Here is an 18209-nt window from a genome sequence, read left to right as displayed (position 1 = left end):
CAGGTACCTTAACACATGGCCAAGCTCCCAACACAAACAGCAGCCCTGTAGAACATTTGGCTCAAGTGATACTGGTCACCCACCACGCTGGTCATGCACCATCTCACTGTCCTGACCAAAAAATTGGGTTTGGGTTTTTGTTTTTTTTTTTTTTTTTTTTGTGTTTTTTTTTTAATTTGCACGAGGCCACCAGATCACTGAAGGCTTTGTGATATTGGTATGCTGGGAACGTTTTCTTTAGCAGCACAAGCCAAAGAGAAACCCAGAGCTTGATGTGAAAGGCTTTAAAAATGCACATCTCTGTGCTGTCAGCTCCCTGCACCTCAAAAGCAGGCTGCAGCAGCTGTCTGCTGGGGATGAGCAGGCACAGGTAGGTCTGGAGGTGAGTCCCAACCACCTGGCACTACCCTGCAGTCTGGAAAAATGTTCTTAACAAGCAGGACTGCTCATTACCACGCTGATGAATTGGTGTTTGCTAACAAAAGGCCCTTTCTCAAGGAATTCCTCATCAGCCCTAGGTGTGCCATAAGTGATTCAGGCTCTCATTAGCCCTAATTAGATAATTGTTAGAATGATTTCTCTGTTATTCATGCAGCCTGTACCACTGAGCACCAGCCCATCGATAGACTGACAGGTGTTCCCTGCAAAGAAATGGTGTTTTTTCCCAGGGTGGAATGATCCTGCAGGGATCACTGTGCCCCTCACAACCCTCCAGGGTCTTACCCAGCTGCTGCAGCCCCTTGGGCTGTTCTTACATAAAGCCCTGCAATTCACCACAGCAGCACTTCAGAGGCTTTCAGTGCCCCCAAATATCTTTTTTATATTCTTTGTTCACTACTTCTTTCCCCCCAAATTTGGTAATTCTTCAGCCTTCTCCTCCAGCAATGTCCCAAGTTGCTTTGCCATCAGAGGAGGGTGAGTGTGCTCCATCCAAGATGAGACTTAGTTCCCTTCCAATCCATAAGAAGAAGGCAAGCAGGAATCATAAAAAGGGGCAAGTTTTGGGGCAGTTTTCTTAGCCCCAGAACTTCAATGCCTGACTTGATGTCGATTACAGGCTCGTTGCAGATGGCTCAGTGATTTAAAAGCACTTGCCTGGGACTACAGATCCCATTCCCAAAATACTCAGGGTTGACCTTGGCAAAGTCTCTTAGGCTGGAACTTTTCTTGCCTGCAAACAGACCTCTAAAAGCTCAGCCACCAGGCTCCCTCTGCAGCCAGTGGAAAAAGAGAGGCAGAACACCCTTTTTTTTTTTTTCCTTTTTCACAATTCAGCTAGGTATGTTAGGAAAAAGAGATACCAGTCACTCTCTGGAGATATTAATGTCTCCCTACAGAGAGGAATTGACTGGAAAGGGGTCTCATATGACGACATTGCCCTTGACCCCTGACAGTTAAATGATGTGAGCAAGACAAGAATTTTAAAAATACACAGGTCCCACATCTCCATTTCAGAGGGAATTGAGCTATGCAGCCTTGTAAGTACAGGGTTTAGGAGCTCTGAAGTCATGTTTCTGCTTTGTAAAACCCCCAAGTAATTTTTCCTGGTGGGGTTTAAAATAAGCATAAGCTTTTCATACGCTGTGATGACTTAGACACAGCCCCTTGGCATTTATTCTCCCTGCTGGTAACAGCTGTACTGCACAGCTCGTGGAGGTTACTGTTCACCGCAAAGGGACCACTCACCTTTCTTTAATAATGCATCCCAAAAAAACTTCAGGACCGTAAGGCATATACCAGTCTTCCTTACATGGATCCAGAGCAGCTCTCTGAGCCCACCTCAGCCCTTGAAATCCTTTGGAAAACACTTCAGGGAGAACATGAGCAAATAAACAAAGCAGACAAAATGGAATAGGATCACAGAAGCATAGAATTGTTTAAGCTGGAAAAGCACTCTAAGATCATCAAGTCCAACAATAACCCAGCACTGCCAAGGCCACCTCTAACCCATGTCCCCAAGTGCCACATTCACACAGCTTTTGATCACTTCTAGGGATGATGATTCCACCACTGCCCTGGGCAGCCTGTTCCAGTGTTCAACAGAGAGTTATCTCTGTTAGCAGATCAATGGCTAAATATGGCTGTGAACCTCTGTGACAGCCAGGTGCTGGCCTGGCATTGCTCTGGAATCTCTTCCCTGCTTGTGCTGCTGACTTCAGACCCCATGTCCTTCCCAAAAATTATTGGGTGCCTCACTAGAGCACCCAGGTTGAGCTCTCCATGGGAATAGCAGGAAGTTTATTTTGGCAGCCCTGGGTTCAGATGCCCTGACTTCCACCTGAAGGCACCCAAAGCTACACCCAAGAAAACTGTACATCTTACAAAGCCCCACTGCACATGGGATGTAACCAGGCACAAATATTTTCCAGTAGAATCTGGTCTCTTCCTGCCTCAGAGGGATGTAAATTCACAATATCTAACCACTGCAAATTCCCCCAGCTTAGAGGACACATGGGAAGAGAAGGGGAATTCCAGCTCAGTGTTCCCTACATCAAAGTCTTCCTGGCTAACCACAAGGAATAGCCAAAAAAGGCATCCACCAAGGATGCTTTAAACTGAAACCAGGAACTGGACTCAACTTCTGGACAGAATGAATTTACAAACCAGAAAACAAAGCAGGATAGTAAAACCAACCCCTCTTTTTTCTTTTGCTCCTTGTTTGTTCCTGCACTGAGCACAGCTTTGCAGAACCTCAAAACCTCCTTGTTAACAACTCCATGAAACAGCCCCTGGGCAAGGGCTGGAGCCCCTCTGCTCTGGAGCCAGCCTGGCACAGCTGGGGCTGTTGAGCTGCACAAGAGAAGCTCCAGGGACACCTCAGAGCCCCTGCCAGGGCCCCAAGGGGCTCCAGGAGAGCTGCACAGGGACTGGGGACAAGGCATGGAGGGACAGGACAAGGGGGAATGGTTTTCAACTAAAACGGGAGATTTAGGTTAAATGTAAGGAAGAAAGTCTTGGCTGTGAGACTGTGGAACAGGTTGCCCCGAGCTGTGGCTGCGCCATCCCTTGGCAGTGTCCAAGGCCAGTTTGGAAGGGGCTTGGAGCAACCTGGGCTAGTGGAAGGTGTCCCTGCCCATGGCAGGGGGTGGAATGGGATGGGCTTCTAGGTCCCTTCCCACCTAGATCAATCTCCAATTATCTGATTCAAGGTTTGCAGGTGTCTATTCCTTGCACAACCACAGTATTTTTTTTAGACCGTTTAATACCTTCTATAGTGTTATAGAATACAATAATCCTCCCCCGTTTGCCTCCAACAAACCGAGTGACGCCCAGGTTTTGTTAATACGGTTCCACACAACAGCCTCTCTTGCCGGTGCAGCCCTGCCCAGGCTGACGCCGACGGTGAAGGTCACCCCAAGAAGTGCCATGGGGAAGAGCTGCCGGCAGAGAGAGCCAGAGCGCTGGGAACAGGCGCCGCGCATCGCGTGTGCCGGGCTGCGCCCAGCATCGGGCTGCCAGGGGCTGCGGGGAAACCAGCTTTCCTTTCTCAAGGACCTTCTTCTGAGGGCGTTTAGAGCCGGAGCTGTCTCTGCCGTCTTCCCGTCAGTGCAGAGCAGCCTTTCCTGCAGCCGAGCATCCCTCCCTGCTGCTGCTCCAGGCTGCCACGCCGACAGCCAGCCCCGCCGCGCCACCCGGCAGCAGGCTCCCACCGGAAGATGGTGCCCATCTTCCACAAAACAGGGGGCAAGCCCTTCACACAGCACTGTCCGCTTTGGGGCAACACCAGGAGGAAACCCAGCCACACCATACCAAAATCACCAGAGCAAATCCCACAGCTGATGCCAGGCTCCCTCAGGCAGCAGGGATGCAATTTTGAGGGTGTGACCTGCAGCGTAGCTCACCGGGCTACAGTGCAGTGTATTTATGTATTTTTTTTTCTTTCATGTTCATTGGTAATAGATTTTTAATGAGCAAAGCCTCACAACTGTAATTGGAAAATTAATAAACCCCTACTCCTGCTGAATATTCACCTGCTAACTAAGCATGCAGCCCTGAGCCAATGCTCTTGTCCTTGTCAAAAGCCACATGTGGGTGCTGATTTCTGTGCAATGCTTTGATGCTACCCCAGGTTGCTCTTGCTGGTCTATCAAAGGCAGATGTGGGATGAGGAGTATCATAGATACCTGGTGATACACAAAAGCACCAACTCACAACATCAAAAAGGACACACACTTCAGCCTCTCCTCTTGTATTTTCTTGTCCCCTACTCTCTGCTGCTGCTCTGGCAATTTGCATTGCTTGCTTCCAGCTCACTGCTGGACAAACTTCAGCAGGCTCCCCTCTCAGCACCTGCCGCTGTAGCTACACTCAGCCAAGCATGGTCAGCACACAGGTGCTTCTCAGTCTCTTGGCAGATGTCACGTCTCATGTCCAGCCAGCAGCTTGCCACAGGCTGCATCAGGAGCTGGAGTGAGGGTGGGATGCTGCAAGGCACCCATGCCATGTCTCTCTTTCCCCCTGCAGCTCTGTGTGTGTGTGCCACAGCCCCACAGCAGCAGCAGGGCACTGCCTGGTCCCCATCCCTGAGAGGAGACACCACTGCAGCACATACCACTCCCAGCTGTGGATCTGGCAGATCTCTTCTCCATAAACATCCCATCTTTTATAAAAGATATCACCACTGGGCTCCGATCGTTGTCAGAGCCCAACCCAAAATATTTTTCTAACACATTGTCTCTGTGATTTACAGTTACCCTTTATCATCACCCAAAAGGGGATGGAGCTTGGAGAGATCGTTGTGACTGAAGATTCCAATGAGAGGGAGCTGTACAAGAAGGAGATGTCAAGAGCCCAGGACCTGCTGTGGAGAAGTGGAAACTGGATCCACCATAGTTTTGGGTATCTCACAGGAGAAATGAATGAATATGGAGAGTGGATGAAAAGTAAGGAGAAGGATGTGTTTGGGGATATCCATATCACCATCAGTACTTCCAGTGAAATGTGTTTCACCCCTGAGGCAGAGCAGAAGCAGCACGGTCCAAGCTCATTGCAAACTCTGGCCTTTTAATTATCTCACTCTCAGGAAGACAATCTCACTGCATCCTCTGGCCATCACCATGTCAGCAGGCAAAATTTGGCACAGTCCTGAGATGTCTTTCTCACTCAGTTACATGTCATTAGCATCAGGTCTCACATAGCAGTGCCAGAATCACACAGCAGGGCTGGGGGTTGAGTCTCCTGCCTTGGATTAGCCACTGTCTCTCATCCATCTGTGGGCTGATGATGGGGAATTACCTCCTGATAAAGGCAGAGGCTCTTGAGTTCCCCGCCTTGGGGGAGCAATAAGCACTGAGAGGGTGTTACAATGCCGTAAGATAGAAGCCAGGACTGATCTCAAAGGTTCACTGTCCAGACAGGAGCAATGCATGAGCAGACAGTCCAAGATACCCATAATTACTGGGGATTGAGAGGCTGTGTAAGACTGTGGGTCCTCTGTCAAGGCTAAGGTTGTTAGCAGTACACCTCCAGCAATGGGAGAGAAAAAGGAGGCATCCATTTATGGCCAGGCCAGTGTTATCCCCAGACACAGGGGAATATCTCCTCCTGCTTTCTCTTTACTCCAGTGGTACATGCTTTGTCAACAACTTTTCTTATTCAGTGTTCTGGAAAGCTTTGGCCACTGTCCTCTGTTATCTTTGAATTTTTACAGCTAATACTTGTGTCTGAGACTAAGTGTATTGCTGATACCTGTTGCATAGCTCAACACCAAATATTAAGATTAGCTCAGACAAGCCTGGTCATTTTCCTCTAAGGAACTCCTTCCTCCTCCTCGTTCTGCCTCCTTAACCCTGCCTGAAAGGAATTCCTAGGAATAAGTTATTGCCCATATTCAGAAAATACCCTAAGACCTTAAGCTGCATCTAATGAACAATCAAATTAAGATGACTAAATCTTGAAGATAAATCTTGAAGATAAAAGCTGCATATGGACATTGTGTGAACATCTGAACATCTTGTACATGGAAGTAGCTCCCCTTTCCCATCCATTCTCCTTGCATCATCCTTTAATAACACCCAGCAGTTTAGAAATGGTTGCAGTTTTCCCAGAAGAGAGGCAGAGTAAAAACTCAAGTCAATTTTCAGTAGGAGAACAAGCAGCAAAATGTTATTGCAGTGCCTTCATCCCACATTCCCCCTGCACTCACCTGAGGTATCTGTGCTTGGTGTCTGTTTACTCTGTCCATGTTCAATAACCTTCTCCAAAGAGCAATAACTCTTTGTCCTCTGGAAATGCCTCTTTGCCCTGAGTACTGTCCAACCTATAATTACTGATTTCTAATTTAGGTTCTTTAGCTCTCAAAATACTTTTTAGTAACCTTTGACCCCCATCTGCTATATACACCATACCTTCATGCTCAAGGTTGCTGATTTTCTTCCTAAAACAGCAAAATAATTTCCTTTTCTTATATTTCCTGTATTTCCCTATATAGATACAAAGTATTTTCAGAGTCCCCCTCTGCATTTGAATTATACACCAAAAAGAGTCTGTCTCATTATTGATTTTACAGCAGAATCTAAAGTTATCTACTATGCAAATAATCCTTTGACTATTCTCTGACAACCATAAATAAGTCACTTGTGTGTTTGTCCCTCCATAAATTTTATAGAAGTGCCCAGTACATCCCTCTTAATTCTCAAGTGCCAGATAATACGCAAAGACAACAATCAATCAGAGACCTGTTTTACAGAAATGTTAATATTTCACCTCTGTTCTATGCCCAGAAAGGGGCTGCAAAGATTGTGCTTTGCTAAAATGATGCCTTTCCAACAGTGTTTTGTCTTGATCTCCTCCAGGCAAGCCCTTAATGGTTCAGCTGGTGGACTGGATCTTGCGAGGGACCTCTCAGGTGATGTTTGTCAACAACCCTCTCAGTGGACTGATCATTTTAGTGGGGCTTTTCATCCAGAGCCCCTGGTGGATGCTCACGGGCTGCACTGGAACCACTGTGTCCACATTAACTGCGCTGGCCCTCAGCCAGGACAGGTAGGTGGCACCTCGTGTCCTCATGCACTTAATAAAAATTGATGGTTGTGATATTATTTGGAGCTCGCTGATGGGTCACTGCGCCTTGTTAGAGACAGAATACTCAGGTGAAGACAGAGTTGTGCCCAAGAGTTGTCCCTGTGGCTGTCTGTCTTCCTGAAAACACACAGTTCTTTCTCCCTGATAGCCGTCCTCAAACTATGTAGATCCTTTGAGTCACAAGGATTCCCCCTCCATCATCCAGCAGTCCCCAAACTTCCCCCCTCCCACACACCAGTGCAAGGCAGCACATGAGTAATCTCACTGCTTTTTCACAAGGGCAGGACACTTACAAATTGCATTTCTGCGGGCCCCAGAGATGGGCTGCCTTCAGCAAAGCTTTCTGCCTCGCAATTGTTTCCACGGCAGGTCGTCCATCGCGGCTGGGCTGCACGGCTACAATGGGATCCTGGTGGGCCTGCTCATGGCCGTCTACTCTGACAAGGGGGACTACTACTGGTGGCTTCTGCCCGCCGTGGCTGTGATTTCCATGGCCTGGTAAGTGCCACTGCTCCTCATGCCTTCTGAAGGCTGACTTAGAACAGAGACTAGGCAGAGCTAAAGAAAAAAGCAGGGATTTATTAGAAGGCCTCAATGGATACACCTCAGGCAGCAAAAGAGCCCAGCCAGCGCTACACCCCAGGTGAACCCAAAATGGTCACAAAATGGATGACCAGTCATGGGTTCTCACAGTTTTATAAGTTTTGGTCCATTTGCATGTTGGAGTTAATTGTCCAAGGCCCATCTTTCTTGCTTTTCTCTCTTCAGCTCACTTGTTTATGCTCTTGGGCCTGGAATTTGGATCATTTGTCCTTGGTCCCCAGCTAGAGAAGGAATTGTTTTGTCTCCCTGCTCAGTGAAGAGAGCTAATTGTCCCCTAATATGAAGCTCAGAAGTACACACTAAAGCAGTACAGAATCTGAAAATAAAAGCTAAAACCTGAGGCATCACTCCTCCTAGGGACAATTCCCAAAGGATGGGTCTGGCTAAAAGCAGCTCAGGCGCATTGAGGGCCCCGCTGCCCTGCGCCAGTGACTCCAGACCTGATGGCACTGGAGGATTGTGTTTGTCACCTCACAGAGCTCATGAGGGACATGGTAGGAGTTGAGGGCACAGAAACACTCATTGTAGCACACAGGCAAAGCAGCCCCACCCCAGGCCTCTGAAAATGGCCCTCAGCAGCAGGACACACACAGGATGGAGGTCATTGCACCCAACACCGCAAGGCTTCTTCCTCATCCAGGCCCTGAATCAACCCTGTGCTCATCTTGGGGCTGAATTCAATATTCTCCTTCTCGGATGTGCAACCAGTCATGAGCAGAATTAATTCCTCCAAATAGCTCCAAAGGACAGGCTATGTGCTTCCAGGATTAAATTTTGCCTTTTTTGAATATGGATCTGAACAGCACTGCAGAATCTGTTTAACAGCCTTAACTGAAATTAATTTAATAGTACATTTTATCACTGTAAGCAGTAAGATGCAAACCATTATTGGATTTTCACTGCTTTTAAGATCAGATTTGTTTTATATTTTATTTCTTTAGTCATTCTCAGCAAAGGTCATTTTATAACAATCTCTCAAAACCCAGGACATGTTGCAAGAATGTTTACTTTGTCTCATCTGCCAGAATTCCTTGAGGCCTTTTGTTCAAAATTTTCTTCATTGTTTAGTTCACAAGTCTTGAGGGCAGAGCTGAAATATTTTAAAATCAGACACTTCAGTGATTTTTTTTAACCGATACTTTGACTTTCAGCTTTAGAAGTCAGCATTTATTTAACTGTTTCCTTTTTTCCTGACAAGATGTGTAAGTGACAGAAGCTTTGTATTTCAGCACAGAAATTAGGACACCATTTTCACTGAAGTACTGATTTATTTTTTTTCCCTACAGCTGCAAGCAAGAAAATCTGTAAACTCCTTTGGGAACCAAACTTGTCAAAAAAAGAATAGGCTTCATCTGAGATTACACAGGGAGAACAAAGCATTTTTCCCACTGATAGTACAGCAGGACACAAGATGTTGCTATTGAAATGTCAAATAACTTGGATGGAGTTGTTTTTTATTATAACCAGCTTAATGACCTTCTAGGGCTCAAATCCAGTTCCTTGAAAAACTTAAAGTCTTTAAATTGATTTTTTATAAACTGCAATGTTCACTGCTAGTTGGAGTAGACCATAAGAGCTATTCAGCTCACCTGTAGCAGAAGAGCTCAGCTGGAAGGAGAACACTGGCCATTTGCACAAAGGACTGGCCATTTCTTCTCTTCCTTGAACTTTCTGGGACGCATAAAAATCAGATATTACCTTGCCAATATGCTCCCATATAGTCCTTCCTGTAGGACACACACTTCAAGTGGAAATCAGAGAGTCTGGAAATGTCCTGAGGAAAGCAGATCAAAGATTATATCCTAGGTTCTACAAACAAGAACTTTGGGAAAGGCCATGGTATTTCAAGGTTTATATGGTTTTTGTGTTTTGACTTAAGGTTGAGTCTCACCCCAAATACTTTACATGCTAAAAATATTCAATCAAGCTACTTAAAAACAAGTCTCAGTTTTCAGGAAACTGTGTATGATTTCAGATGATACCTAAGCAGCACAAAATTACATCAGTCAGGGTCTGAGTGAAGTCTGGTACCAACACCTTGCCCAGCTCTGCTACAGTGATGATTTCATCTTGCACTCTGTTGGGCCTCAGAGTCCCTAAAAATAGTGTCCAGCATAGTAAATATTGTTATCTTTCTTAATGGAAGATTTTCCACTGCCTTTGATCACTTCTTCTGCTTTATTTCTCTTCCAGACCCATCTCATGATACCCTTCAAACTGTTTAAACAAGAACAAAACAAAAATGGCCAAAAAAAAGCAAATTGGATAATTTCTAATTCCCTCCTGCCTCCTCTAGACAGCAGCTTTTTTAGACCATCTAAAGTTCTCCCCAGTTCTTCACGTGACATTCCTAAAATTTCCTTTACTGCTTTTTATTCAAATTTTCAACTGAATAGTAAGTCAGATTGCCTGTCTCTGTCCATGCTCAAATCCTGTATTGGATGCATACATGGATGGGACATTATTTTCTTCAGAAAGACAAACAACTTTTGACAACTCTTTGTTTGATGCAGATTAAGGTATTAAGGTATTATTAAGATATTCACCACCTGGCATTGTTACAAGGAACTGTATTGGCCTTTATTTGCCAAAGTTATCATTTTGTGACCAAAGAGGCAGGCTGTCTCACCACTATAAATTGTGATGAGCAAGTTATAATTCTATTTCTTCTCCTTTTCTTAGCCCAGTTCTGTCCAGTGCTTTGGGATCCATCTTCAGCAAATGGGACCTTCCTGTTTTCACTCTGCCCTTCAACATTGTGGTGACCCTGTACCTAGCTGCTACAGGACACTACAACCCCTTCTTCCCCACAACCCTCATCAAACCCATAGCTGCAGTGCCCAATATCACCTGGTCTGACATCAATGTGCCACTGGTAAGCTTCACACCAACAGGTTTATGGTATTTCAGTGAGAAGGTGAGCATGAAGGCGTTCTCCTCTGGGTGATGCTTTTATGTGGGTCAAAATTCACAGAAGGACAGGGGTTGGTTCAGTGCCACAGAATCCCTAGGGACAGTCCTGGTTCATCCAGCAGAAAGGCTGGTGGAGCCTCAGGAAGCAGAGAACCTGAGCCTCTCATTCCCCTCAAACTTGGCTTGGCCCAAAACTAGTCTTGAGTGTACATCCAGCACACATCTGGATATGAACTCCTCCTGTCCAGGTTAAAAAAAACATCAGCAACACTGTCAGTGGCAATATGAAAATTCAGAGGAAACATCAGGATTTCAAAGTGACAGAAACTCATTTATATCCAGTCGCCTCATGTCTAGCTCTAGCTTTGGAGGGTCACCTTCCCAGAGGAGAACAGCGTACCAGATCCAGAGGGTTGTGGTCAATGGCTTAGGGTCCCAGGGGGTCCCTCAGAGGTCCATCTGGGCACCAGTGTTATTGACTATCTTCATTAATGACACACACAGAGGGATCCAGGGCACCCTCAGCAGATTTGCAGATGGCACCAGGCTGAGTGGTGCAGCTGACACACCTGGAGGATGGGATGGCATCCAGAGGGACCTGGACAGGCTGCAGGAGTGGCCCAGGGGAATCTCACGAGGTTTAACACGGCCGAGTGCTGGAGCTGCACCTGGGCCAGGGCAGCCCCTGGGATCAGCCCAGGCTGGGGCTGAGCAGAGGGAGCAGCCCTGGGAGAAGGAGCTGGGGGTGCCGTGGGTGAGAGCTGGACCTGCCCCAGCCTGAACCCCCCTGCCCTGGGCTGAGCCCCAGCGTGGGCAGCAGGGCAGGGGGGATCCTGCCCCTGTGCCCCTGGGCTCAGGTGAGAGCCCACCTGCAGAGCTGCCCCAGCCCTGGCTCCAGCAGCACAAGGAGCTGGAGCTGCTGGAGGGAGACCAGAGGAGGCAGCAAGGTGATCAGAGGGATGGAGCACATCTTTTATAAGAAAAGGCTTGGAGAACTGGGTTTATTCGGCCTGGAAAATAAGGCGAGATGATCTAAGGTCCCTTCCAATTCAAACCATTCTGAGATTCTATGAAGTGCTCAGACTCCAACTCAGAGCCAGGGTTTCTTCCTTCCCTTTTCAGCCAATATCTTGGACAGAACATCTGCTGTGTCCCTCAGGGCATAGACAGACAATAAATAACAAGCCCTTTTCTGCCATCTGCTGCAGCTCTTACAATCCATCCCAGTTGGGATTGGTCAAGTGTATGGTTGTGGAAACCCCTGGACTGGAGGGATTTTTCTTGTGGCTCTGCTCATCTCCTCGCCACTGATTTGTTTGCATGCTGCAATTGGATCAGCTGTGGGGATGTTTGCAGGTAAGAAATACTGACCAAATTATTTTTTTCAATCAAGGTATCTTGATCCAAGCCAGATTCTGTCCAGACTTTAAAGTTGCTTCAGCTTGGCTGTAGTTGGGACAACACTCTCATTCTTTCAAACTGTCTCTTAATTTGAAAGCTCTTAGCAAAGGTCACACAACAGAGTGCAGGCAAGAACAGAAGCAGGTTTTCTTTAAAATTTGCATTTTTTGTTAGATTTGTAACTCAGACAGGTAGTTTGTTCCACCTTACTTAACTCTCTAGCCACTGGATGTGATAAATCCCATGGAGATCATAAGGAAATCTGGAGAAAGACTTTCAGAACTGATTTCTTGCTATCACAATTGCTTTAAATGATGACCACAAGCAAAGGTCTGCCCCAGAACTAACCAGCCAAGGAAGAGAAAAAGACTTTTCTGGGATGCAGTTTGCTCAGCCCTGCTGTGGATTTGTCAAAATACCAAAATGAATGCCACTAAAAATGTCCTGTCTCTCTACTAACCAGAAAAACAATATTGAGAGACATGAAGCAGACTCTAGAGGTTAGATAACATTAATGCCACTTAAGAGACCAATTTTAATAAATACAGATGACAGAATAAGTGCAGTCTGATTCCTTGGAAAAGGCAGTGATCCAAAAATTTCTCTGTGCTCTGAAGCACTTTAAACATGATGTAGCTATCTTATATTCATGATTTTAAACAAAACTGTCCGCAATTTGTATGGCTAAAAGCATATGGCAGGTCTTGTAGAGGCGTGACATTTAATCTAGAAGGGAAAGGTCAGGGGAAAGTTTCTGGGACAAGCATGGTGAAAAAACAGAGGACAGATGAGGACAATATAGAAGGAAATGCATTAATATTGCCAGTGGTCTGTGCACTACATATTGAACTCTCCTTTTCACTGGTACTCCTGAAGCCTATGAGAAATCCTGCAGAAGTTTCTGAGAGGTCAAATTTGGGGCAGACCCCCCAGCTCCCATCCATCCCCATGGAGAATGCACAGGTGAAGTGACCACCTCTTGTAACTAGGCCATATCTCACAAAGGTCACTCGGAAAAAATGGAAAACTCTGCTTGCTCCCACAAAAGACATGCAGTTGTGCCTCTGATATTCAAAATTAGGGTAAATATGAGCTGTAAACAGTGTGTGTGTGAGCACAGCTTCCTGCCAGGAGAACACCCAGGTGAGAAGGTTTTCCCACACTCTGGCTGGATCCTCTGCCTGTGTGTGTGGATACAACACACTCAGCGAATACACAGGAAGTTTTGTCTGAAATAAACCTTTGAGACTGGGCCAAATTCCACTGCAGGGACATTATCAGAGCTCCAAAATAACGAGCCTCCTTTGACACCCTCCTTTTCCTGCGTGTGCATGTGTGAGAACAGACAAACCCACCTTGATGTTATGAGGAAGAGGTGACAGATCCCTCCTGCATGTTCCTCTCATACCTGAGCTCACAGCCTTGCCTTTGTCCTGCAGCTCTGAGCATTGCATCCCCCTTTGACAGCATCTACCTTGGCTTACACAACTACAACTGTGCCCTGGCCTGCATTGCTATCGGGGGTATGTTCTACGCCCTGACCTGGCAGACACATTTGCTCTCACTTGCCTGTGGTGAGTATCTTTTACATAAAGGGAAGGCAAAAATTTGGGCAGCTTATGAGGAGCTGTCTTGGTTTGAAAAGACAGGTGTCCTCTAAGGAAGGCAGGAGCCTCCCTGGAAGTGGAAAATGCAAACTCTCTCCCTCCAAATTATTATAATTTTGAAATTAAGGGGCTCTCAGGCAAAGATATGGGAGTAGGAGTAACAGTTCTTTATTAGGAAAAAAATAAAAATTAAAAGAAAAAATAAAATGCAGTAATACAAAACAACACTGACAAAGTCAGAATAGGACCTGCCCCCCTGTGTGTCAGGGGGGTGGCACAGCCGCATTCCATGGTGGCTCAGCCCTCCTGCAGTGCCAGCTGTGGTTCTGCTGGAGCAGGGATCCTGCACAAGGGGGGAGTTTTCCTCTGAAGCTCCAGGGTGCTGTAGGTGGGCCTGGTCTTCCTCTGGGAATGCAGTGGGCAGAGGCTGCTGTGGTGCTCCAAACCTCAGATTATATCCAGGTAGGAATGCTTGGCTCCTCCCCCTGGGCAGAGCATCTCCCCATGGGATGATGGAATTTTATCAGCTATGCAGGGACACTCATTGGCCCATTAACAGAAGATATTTTCAGGATGCAGGATTGGTTGTGGAAGAGATTAAAAAAAACCTGCCCCACCTGGTTTTGACAGGTGGCCCAATTAATTGCCCCACCTCTAACAGCTGGTGATAGAATACACACCCCCAGCCACATCTTGCATTTCCAGCCTAAGACAGGAGCACAGGTTTAGAGCCAGTCATCACTCTGTCTGTCCCAAATCACTCTGTCTGTCCCAAAAATAGGTACTGTGCAAGACCCGTTTCTCTGGTAGCATCAGCATTGGGCTTGATTGTATGAATACAGAGGGAAAAGTGTTAGACCCTGATAATATGGAAACATCTAGAAAGGGTGGAAGTACTGTTTGTGGCATGAGCTCAAGTTAATCCATGAGCATGTTTAACCAGTTAGCAACTCAACAGATTCATAGAAGCAGCCTTTTCCTGATTATATATGTATCACTGGGGGAAATGTGTCATAAGAAGGGAGCTGTTGCACCAGGTCAGTTTAAAACCCATCCGCCCAAAGACCCCACATCCAACAGCAGCCAAAACCAGGCACTATGGGAACAGTCGGAGAAATTTCCCAGTTAAGACATTCCTGTGAAGATATGCCCAGGCTACAATTATCTTTATCTCAGTGTCCTGAGCACAGTTTCTGGATTTCTCAGTAGCTTTTCCTTCCTTAATTTAACACTTGGGTGCCTGACCTTGCCTCCTGTTCTGTCATCCTGGTGCAAAGAGACCCTTTGGTAACTGGTTGTGGTATGAAGCCACGGGGCAGAGAATTTCTGAAGTCCAGCCCTGCTGGAGAATTTCAGCAATTCCCACTGCATGTGGGTCGGGTATTGCCAGATAAAAAGAAATTAAAGATAAAAGAAATATACGATTGCTTCATCTTGACAAAACCGTGTTCTTCATTCACCATCCATCTCTACAGAGAAGATAGGACAAAATGCAGTCACAGAATCATTTGTGTTGGAAAATACCTCCAAGAACATCAAGTCCACCTGTGTTCCCAGCACTGCCAAGGCCACCACTAGCCAATGTCCCCAAGTGCCACATCTACACAGCTGCTAATCCCTCCAGGGATGGGAACTCCACCACTGCCCTGGGCAGCTGTGCCAGGGCTGGACAACCCTTTCTGTGAAGAAATTTTTCCCTAATATTCAACCTAGATCTTCCTTGGTGAGACTTTAGGCCATTTTCTCTTGGGACATTTCAACTGATTGCTGAACTCCAGCAATGATCCTCACATTAGGTACCAGGAAGGATATTTTGCTGTGCTTTTGGACGTTGTTTGGTTGTTTGGTTGTTTTTTTTTTCCTTTGGGTTTTTTTTTTTTTTTTTTTTTTGGTGGTTTGGTTTTTGGGTTTTTTTGTTTGTTTTTTTGTTTTTTTTTTTTTTTTTTTGTTTTGTTTTGTTTTGTTGGGTTTTTTTTTTTTGAGAATTGAGAATTGAACAATGTTTTCCTCATCCTGAGCTCTCTTTGGTTTTCTCTTCTCAGCATTATTTTGTGCCTACTCCGGAGCAGCTCTTGCTAATGCACTCTCTGTGGTAAGTGTGGGGTTTTCTGTTTTACCTGAGGTTTTTTTCTTTTTTTTTAACTGCATCTTGATTTGTTCAAATATAACATTAAGGAAATGCCTCAAAATTCTCCATGTCAGCTTTGACAACACTGAAATGAGAATGCTGCAGCCAGCTGGCAGGTCTTGTACAAACCCTGTGTCAGCTGAATTGTGCCCCTGAAGACTTTATATCTGATAATAAGATTTCAAAGACCTTTGGAGCATGTTATCCACAACAGGGCTCAACAGGGCTGTGCATGTATATGTGAATTACAGCAACAGCATATGGTTTGAGATTAAATACTTAGTTGAACATTATCTTTCAGCAATTCCAAATGATCTAAATTTTCATTTTCTTCATTCAAGGTCTTTCTCCAACACTGCCCACAGATACTATTGATGTTTGAACTGGGTATGAGAACTAAAATGAGGGGGAGACTGGTCTCTTAAGTACAAAGTTATTATATTTGGACAAATCAAGAAAGGAGTGAAGACAGAAATGCCAGACTCTGCTTCTTCTTTAAGATCTAAGAGATTAAAGCAAAACCATATTTTAATTAAATTGATTTACTAACTTAAAAGAAAAAAAATATTAGAACTAGCAGCTTCATGCACTGAACATTTTCATCTGGCACCCTCTCAGTACTATGTAGGTCCCCACATATGGGCTGCTTTAAGCACACCTGCTTTTGGGAGGCATCAGGAAAAAGGACATCCACGTTTTGTCCCCATGGTCTTGCTTTTGGAAGACCTCAATTCAGGTCCAGAGGTGGGAGAACAGAGAGGGCTGAGGGTTGGATGTGATGCCAGCATCATATTGTCATTGGGGAGAGGAAATATGCGTGAATAGTACTCTCCATACATATTTTACGGAACAGAGAGGGTAGAATTTAGCTCTTCTGTTAGAGAATTCAAGTGTCCATGTGTGAGCTGGGTGTCCTGGCTTTCATTGAAGTGATCAGATCTCTGGAGCCTGATTCAGTTGTTTCAATGCTGGTGCCAGGTTCCATCCAGCACTGGTATTGAAGCTGCATCTCTGACAGGACTGAGGTCTGCAGTGTCAGGTGCTTTGTGCAGCCCCAGCCCTCCAGCTGAAAAGCAGACCTTTGTGTGGCCAGCTGAATTGGCATTTGGTGCCCACTGTGTCTTCAGGGAATCCAAGGCCCTCCCAGTTTCCCACATGGAAGAGTTTAGCCACAGGCAGGCATAAGCACAGAGACCAAAAATGGTACCAAAGTGGTGTTTGCGTGTGTTGTGTCCCCCTGCCAGCTCGGGCTGCCAGTGTGCACCTGGCCCTTCTGCCTCTCGGCGCTCCTCTTCCTGCTGATCACCTCCCAGAACCCGGCCATCTACAAAATGCCCCTCTGCCAAGTCACCCACCCAGAAGCCAACCGGATCTACTACCTGAGGATGAGGAGGAGGGCCTCAGAGAGCAGGAGGGAAGAGCAGAAGCGAAGGGAGCAGAAACCCTCTGACGGCTCAGGAATTAACAGTGGGGGCACCCCCCTGTGCATCCCCAAGAGCCGCCACGCTCACTGATTGCAGGTACCCACCGCTCTGCAGCCTGGGGGCTGACTGGGGGCAGCTTCTCAGACATCACCCAGGCACAGCACAGCCACAAACACCACTTTAGCCAGCAGTATGCAGGCTGGGGATTCAGCATTCCACACTGGAGAAATCACGGTTTGCCCTTGAGCTAAGCTTTCCGAAAAGCACTCAGGTAACATAATAACAGCTGCCTTATCCATCCACTGGCTGTTAACTTGAAAGTCACCTCTTATCAATAATAATTATAAGAATAGGCAGAAGAACATTAAAGCTGACAAGAGGCTGCATTTAATTTCAGAGGTGTAATTTAACAAAATAAATATGCTGAGAAGGCATTGGTGTCTAATAATAATAAATAATGTAAGAACTAAGTCAAGAGCTACACTTCAAATTAAGAGCATGTATATTTGAAAGTGAAATAAACAGACTGTTCTCTTCCTTTCTTGTGTGCCATCAATGTCTAACCCATTTAATACCTCTTAACAGCTACAACACACACAGGTAAATATTCTTACAGAGCACATCCTGTAGCACTTCTGTTGCCATCTCCTGCCTCCTCATTAAGTGCCAAGGCAATGAATATATATGCTTTAATCAGTCTAGAAGAGCGACTAGCTAGCAGTGATCAAACATTCTTCTTTTCCTTGAATAATTTTCTGTCTTGCAAATTGAAGATCTCTCTCTCCTGCTGATTGCAGGATGGCAAGTCTGAATCCCTACACACATCCACTGGGAAATAAAAAACTCCATATAAAGAATGGGATAAACATTTACTGCTGGTCGCAGTTCTTTCTCTCCCTTTCATAGAGGAGCAAATCCTTTCCATTAGACCATGAGAAATTAACAAGTCAAAGGTTACCACTGCCACTTTATGCCTCCTCAAAATCCTTACAGCAGGGAAGCTCCAGCAGCCCTAAGGAGGATTTTCTCAGGAACCTTTGCCAAAACCTCTGTGAAGAAGGCCTGACAGAAAGGCTTCCACACTCTAAAGTTGTTTTACCAGGTCAGTTT

The 18209-nt window shown here is 45.9% G+C and overlaps 1 protein-coding gene across 1 annotated transcript; it reads left to right on the top strand.

The window, feature by feature from the left end:
• The first annotated feature begins 4717 nt into the window (after positions 1-4717).
• LOC118699778 (urea transporter 2-like) lies at positions 4718-17189 on the top strand. The gene is made up of 8 exons (XM_036403950.1): positions 4718-4883; positions 6795-6984; positions 7393-7521; positions 10309-10501; positions 11748-11895; positions 13380-13514; positions 15590-15639; positions 16920-17189. The coding sequence occupies exons 1-8, from the start codon at positions 4718-4720 to the stop codon at positions 17187-17189; spliced, it is 1281 nt and encodes a 426-aa protein (XP_036259843.1).
• Positions 17190-18209: the final 1020 nt, after the last annotated feature.

This window comes from Molothrus ater, chromosome Z, assembly GCF_012460135.2.
Source record: "Molothrus ater isolate BHLD 08-10-18 breed brown headed cowbird chromosome Z, BPBGC_Mater_1.1, whole genome shotgun sequence".
NCBI lineage: Eukaryota > Metazoa > Chordata > Aves > Passeriformes > Icteridae > Molothrus > Molothrus ater.
Note: the sequence above shows the minus strand (reverse complement) of the source record. Positions and strands in the feature narration are given on the sequence as shown.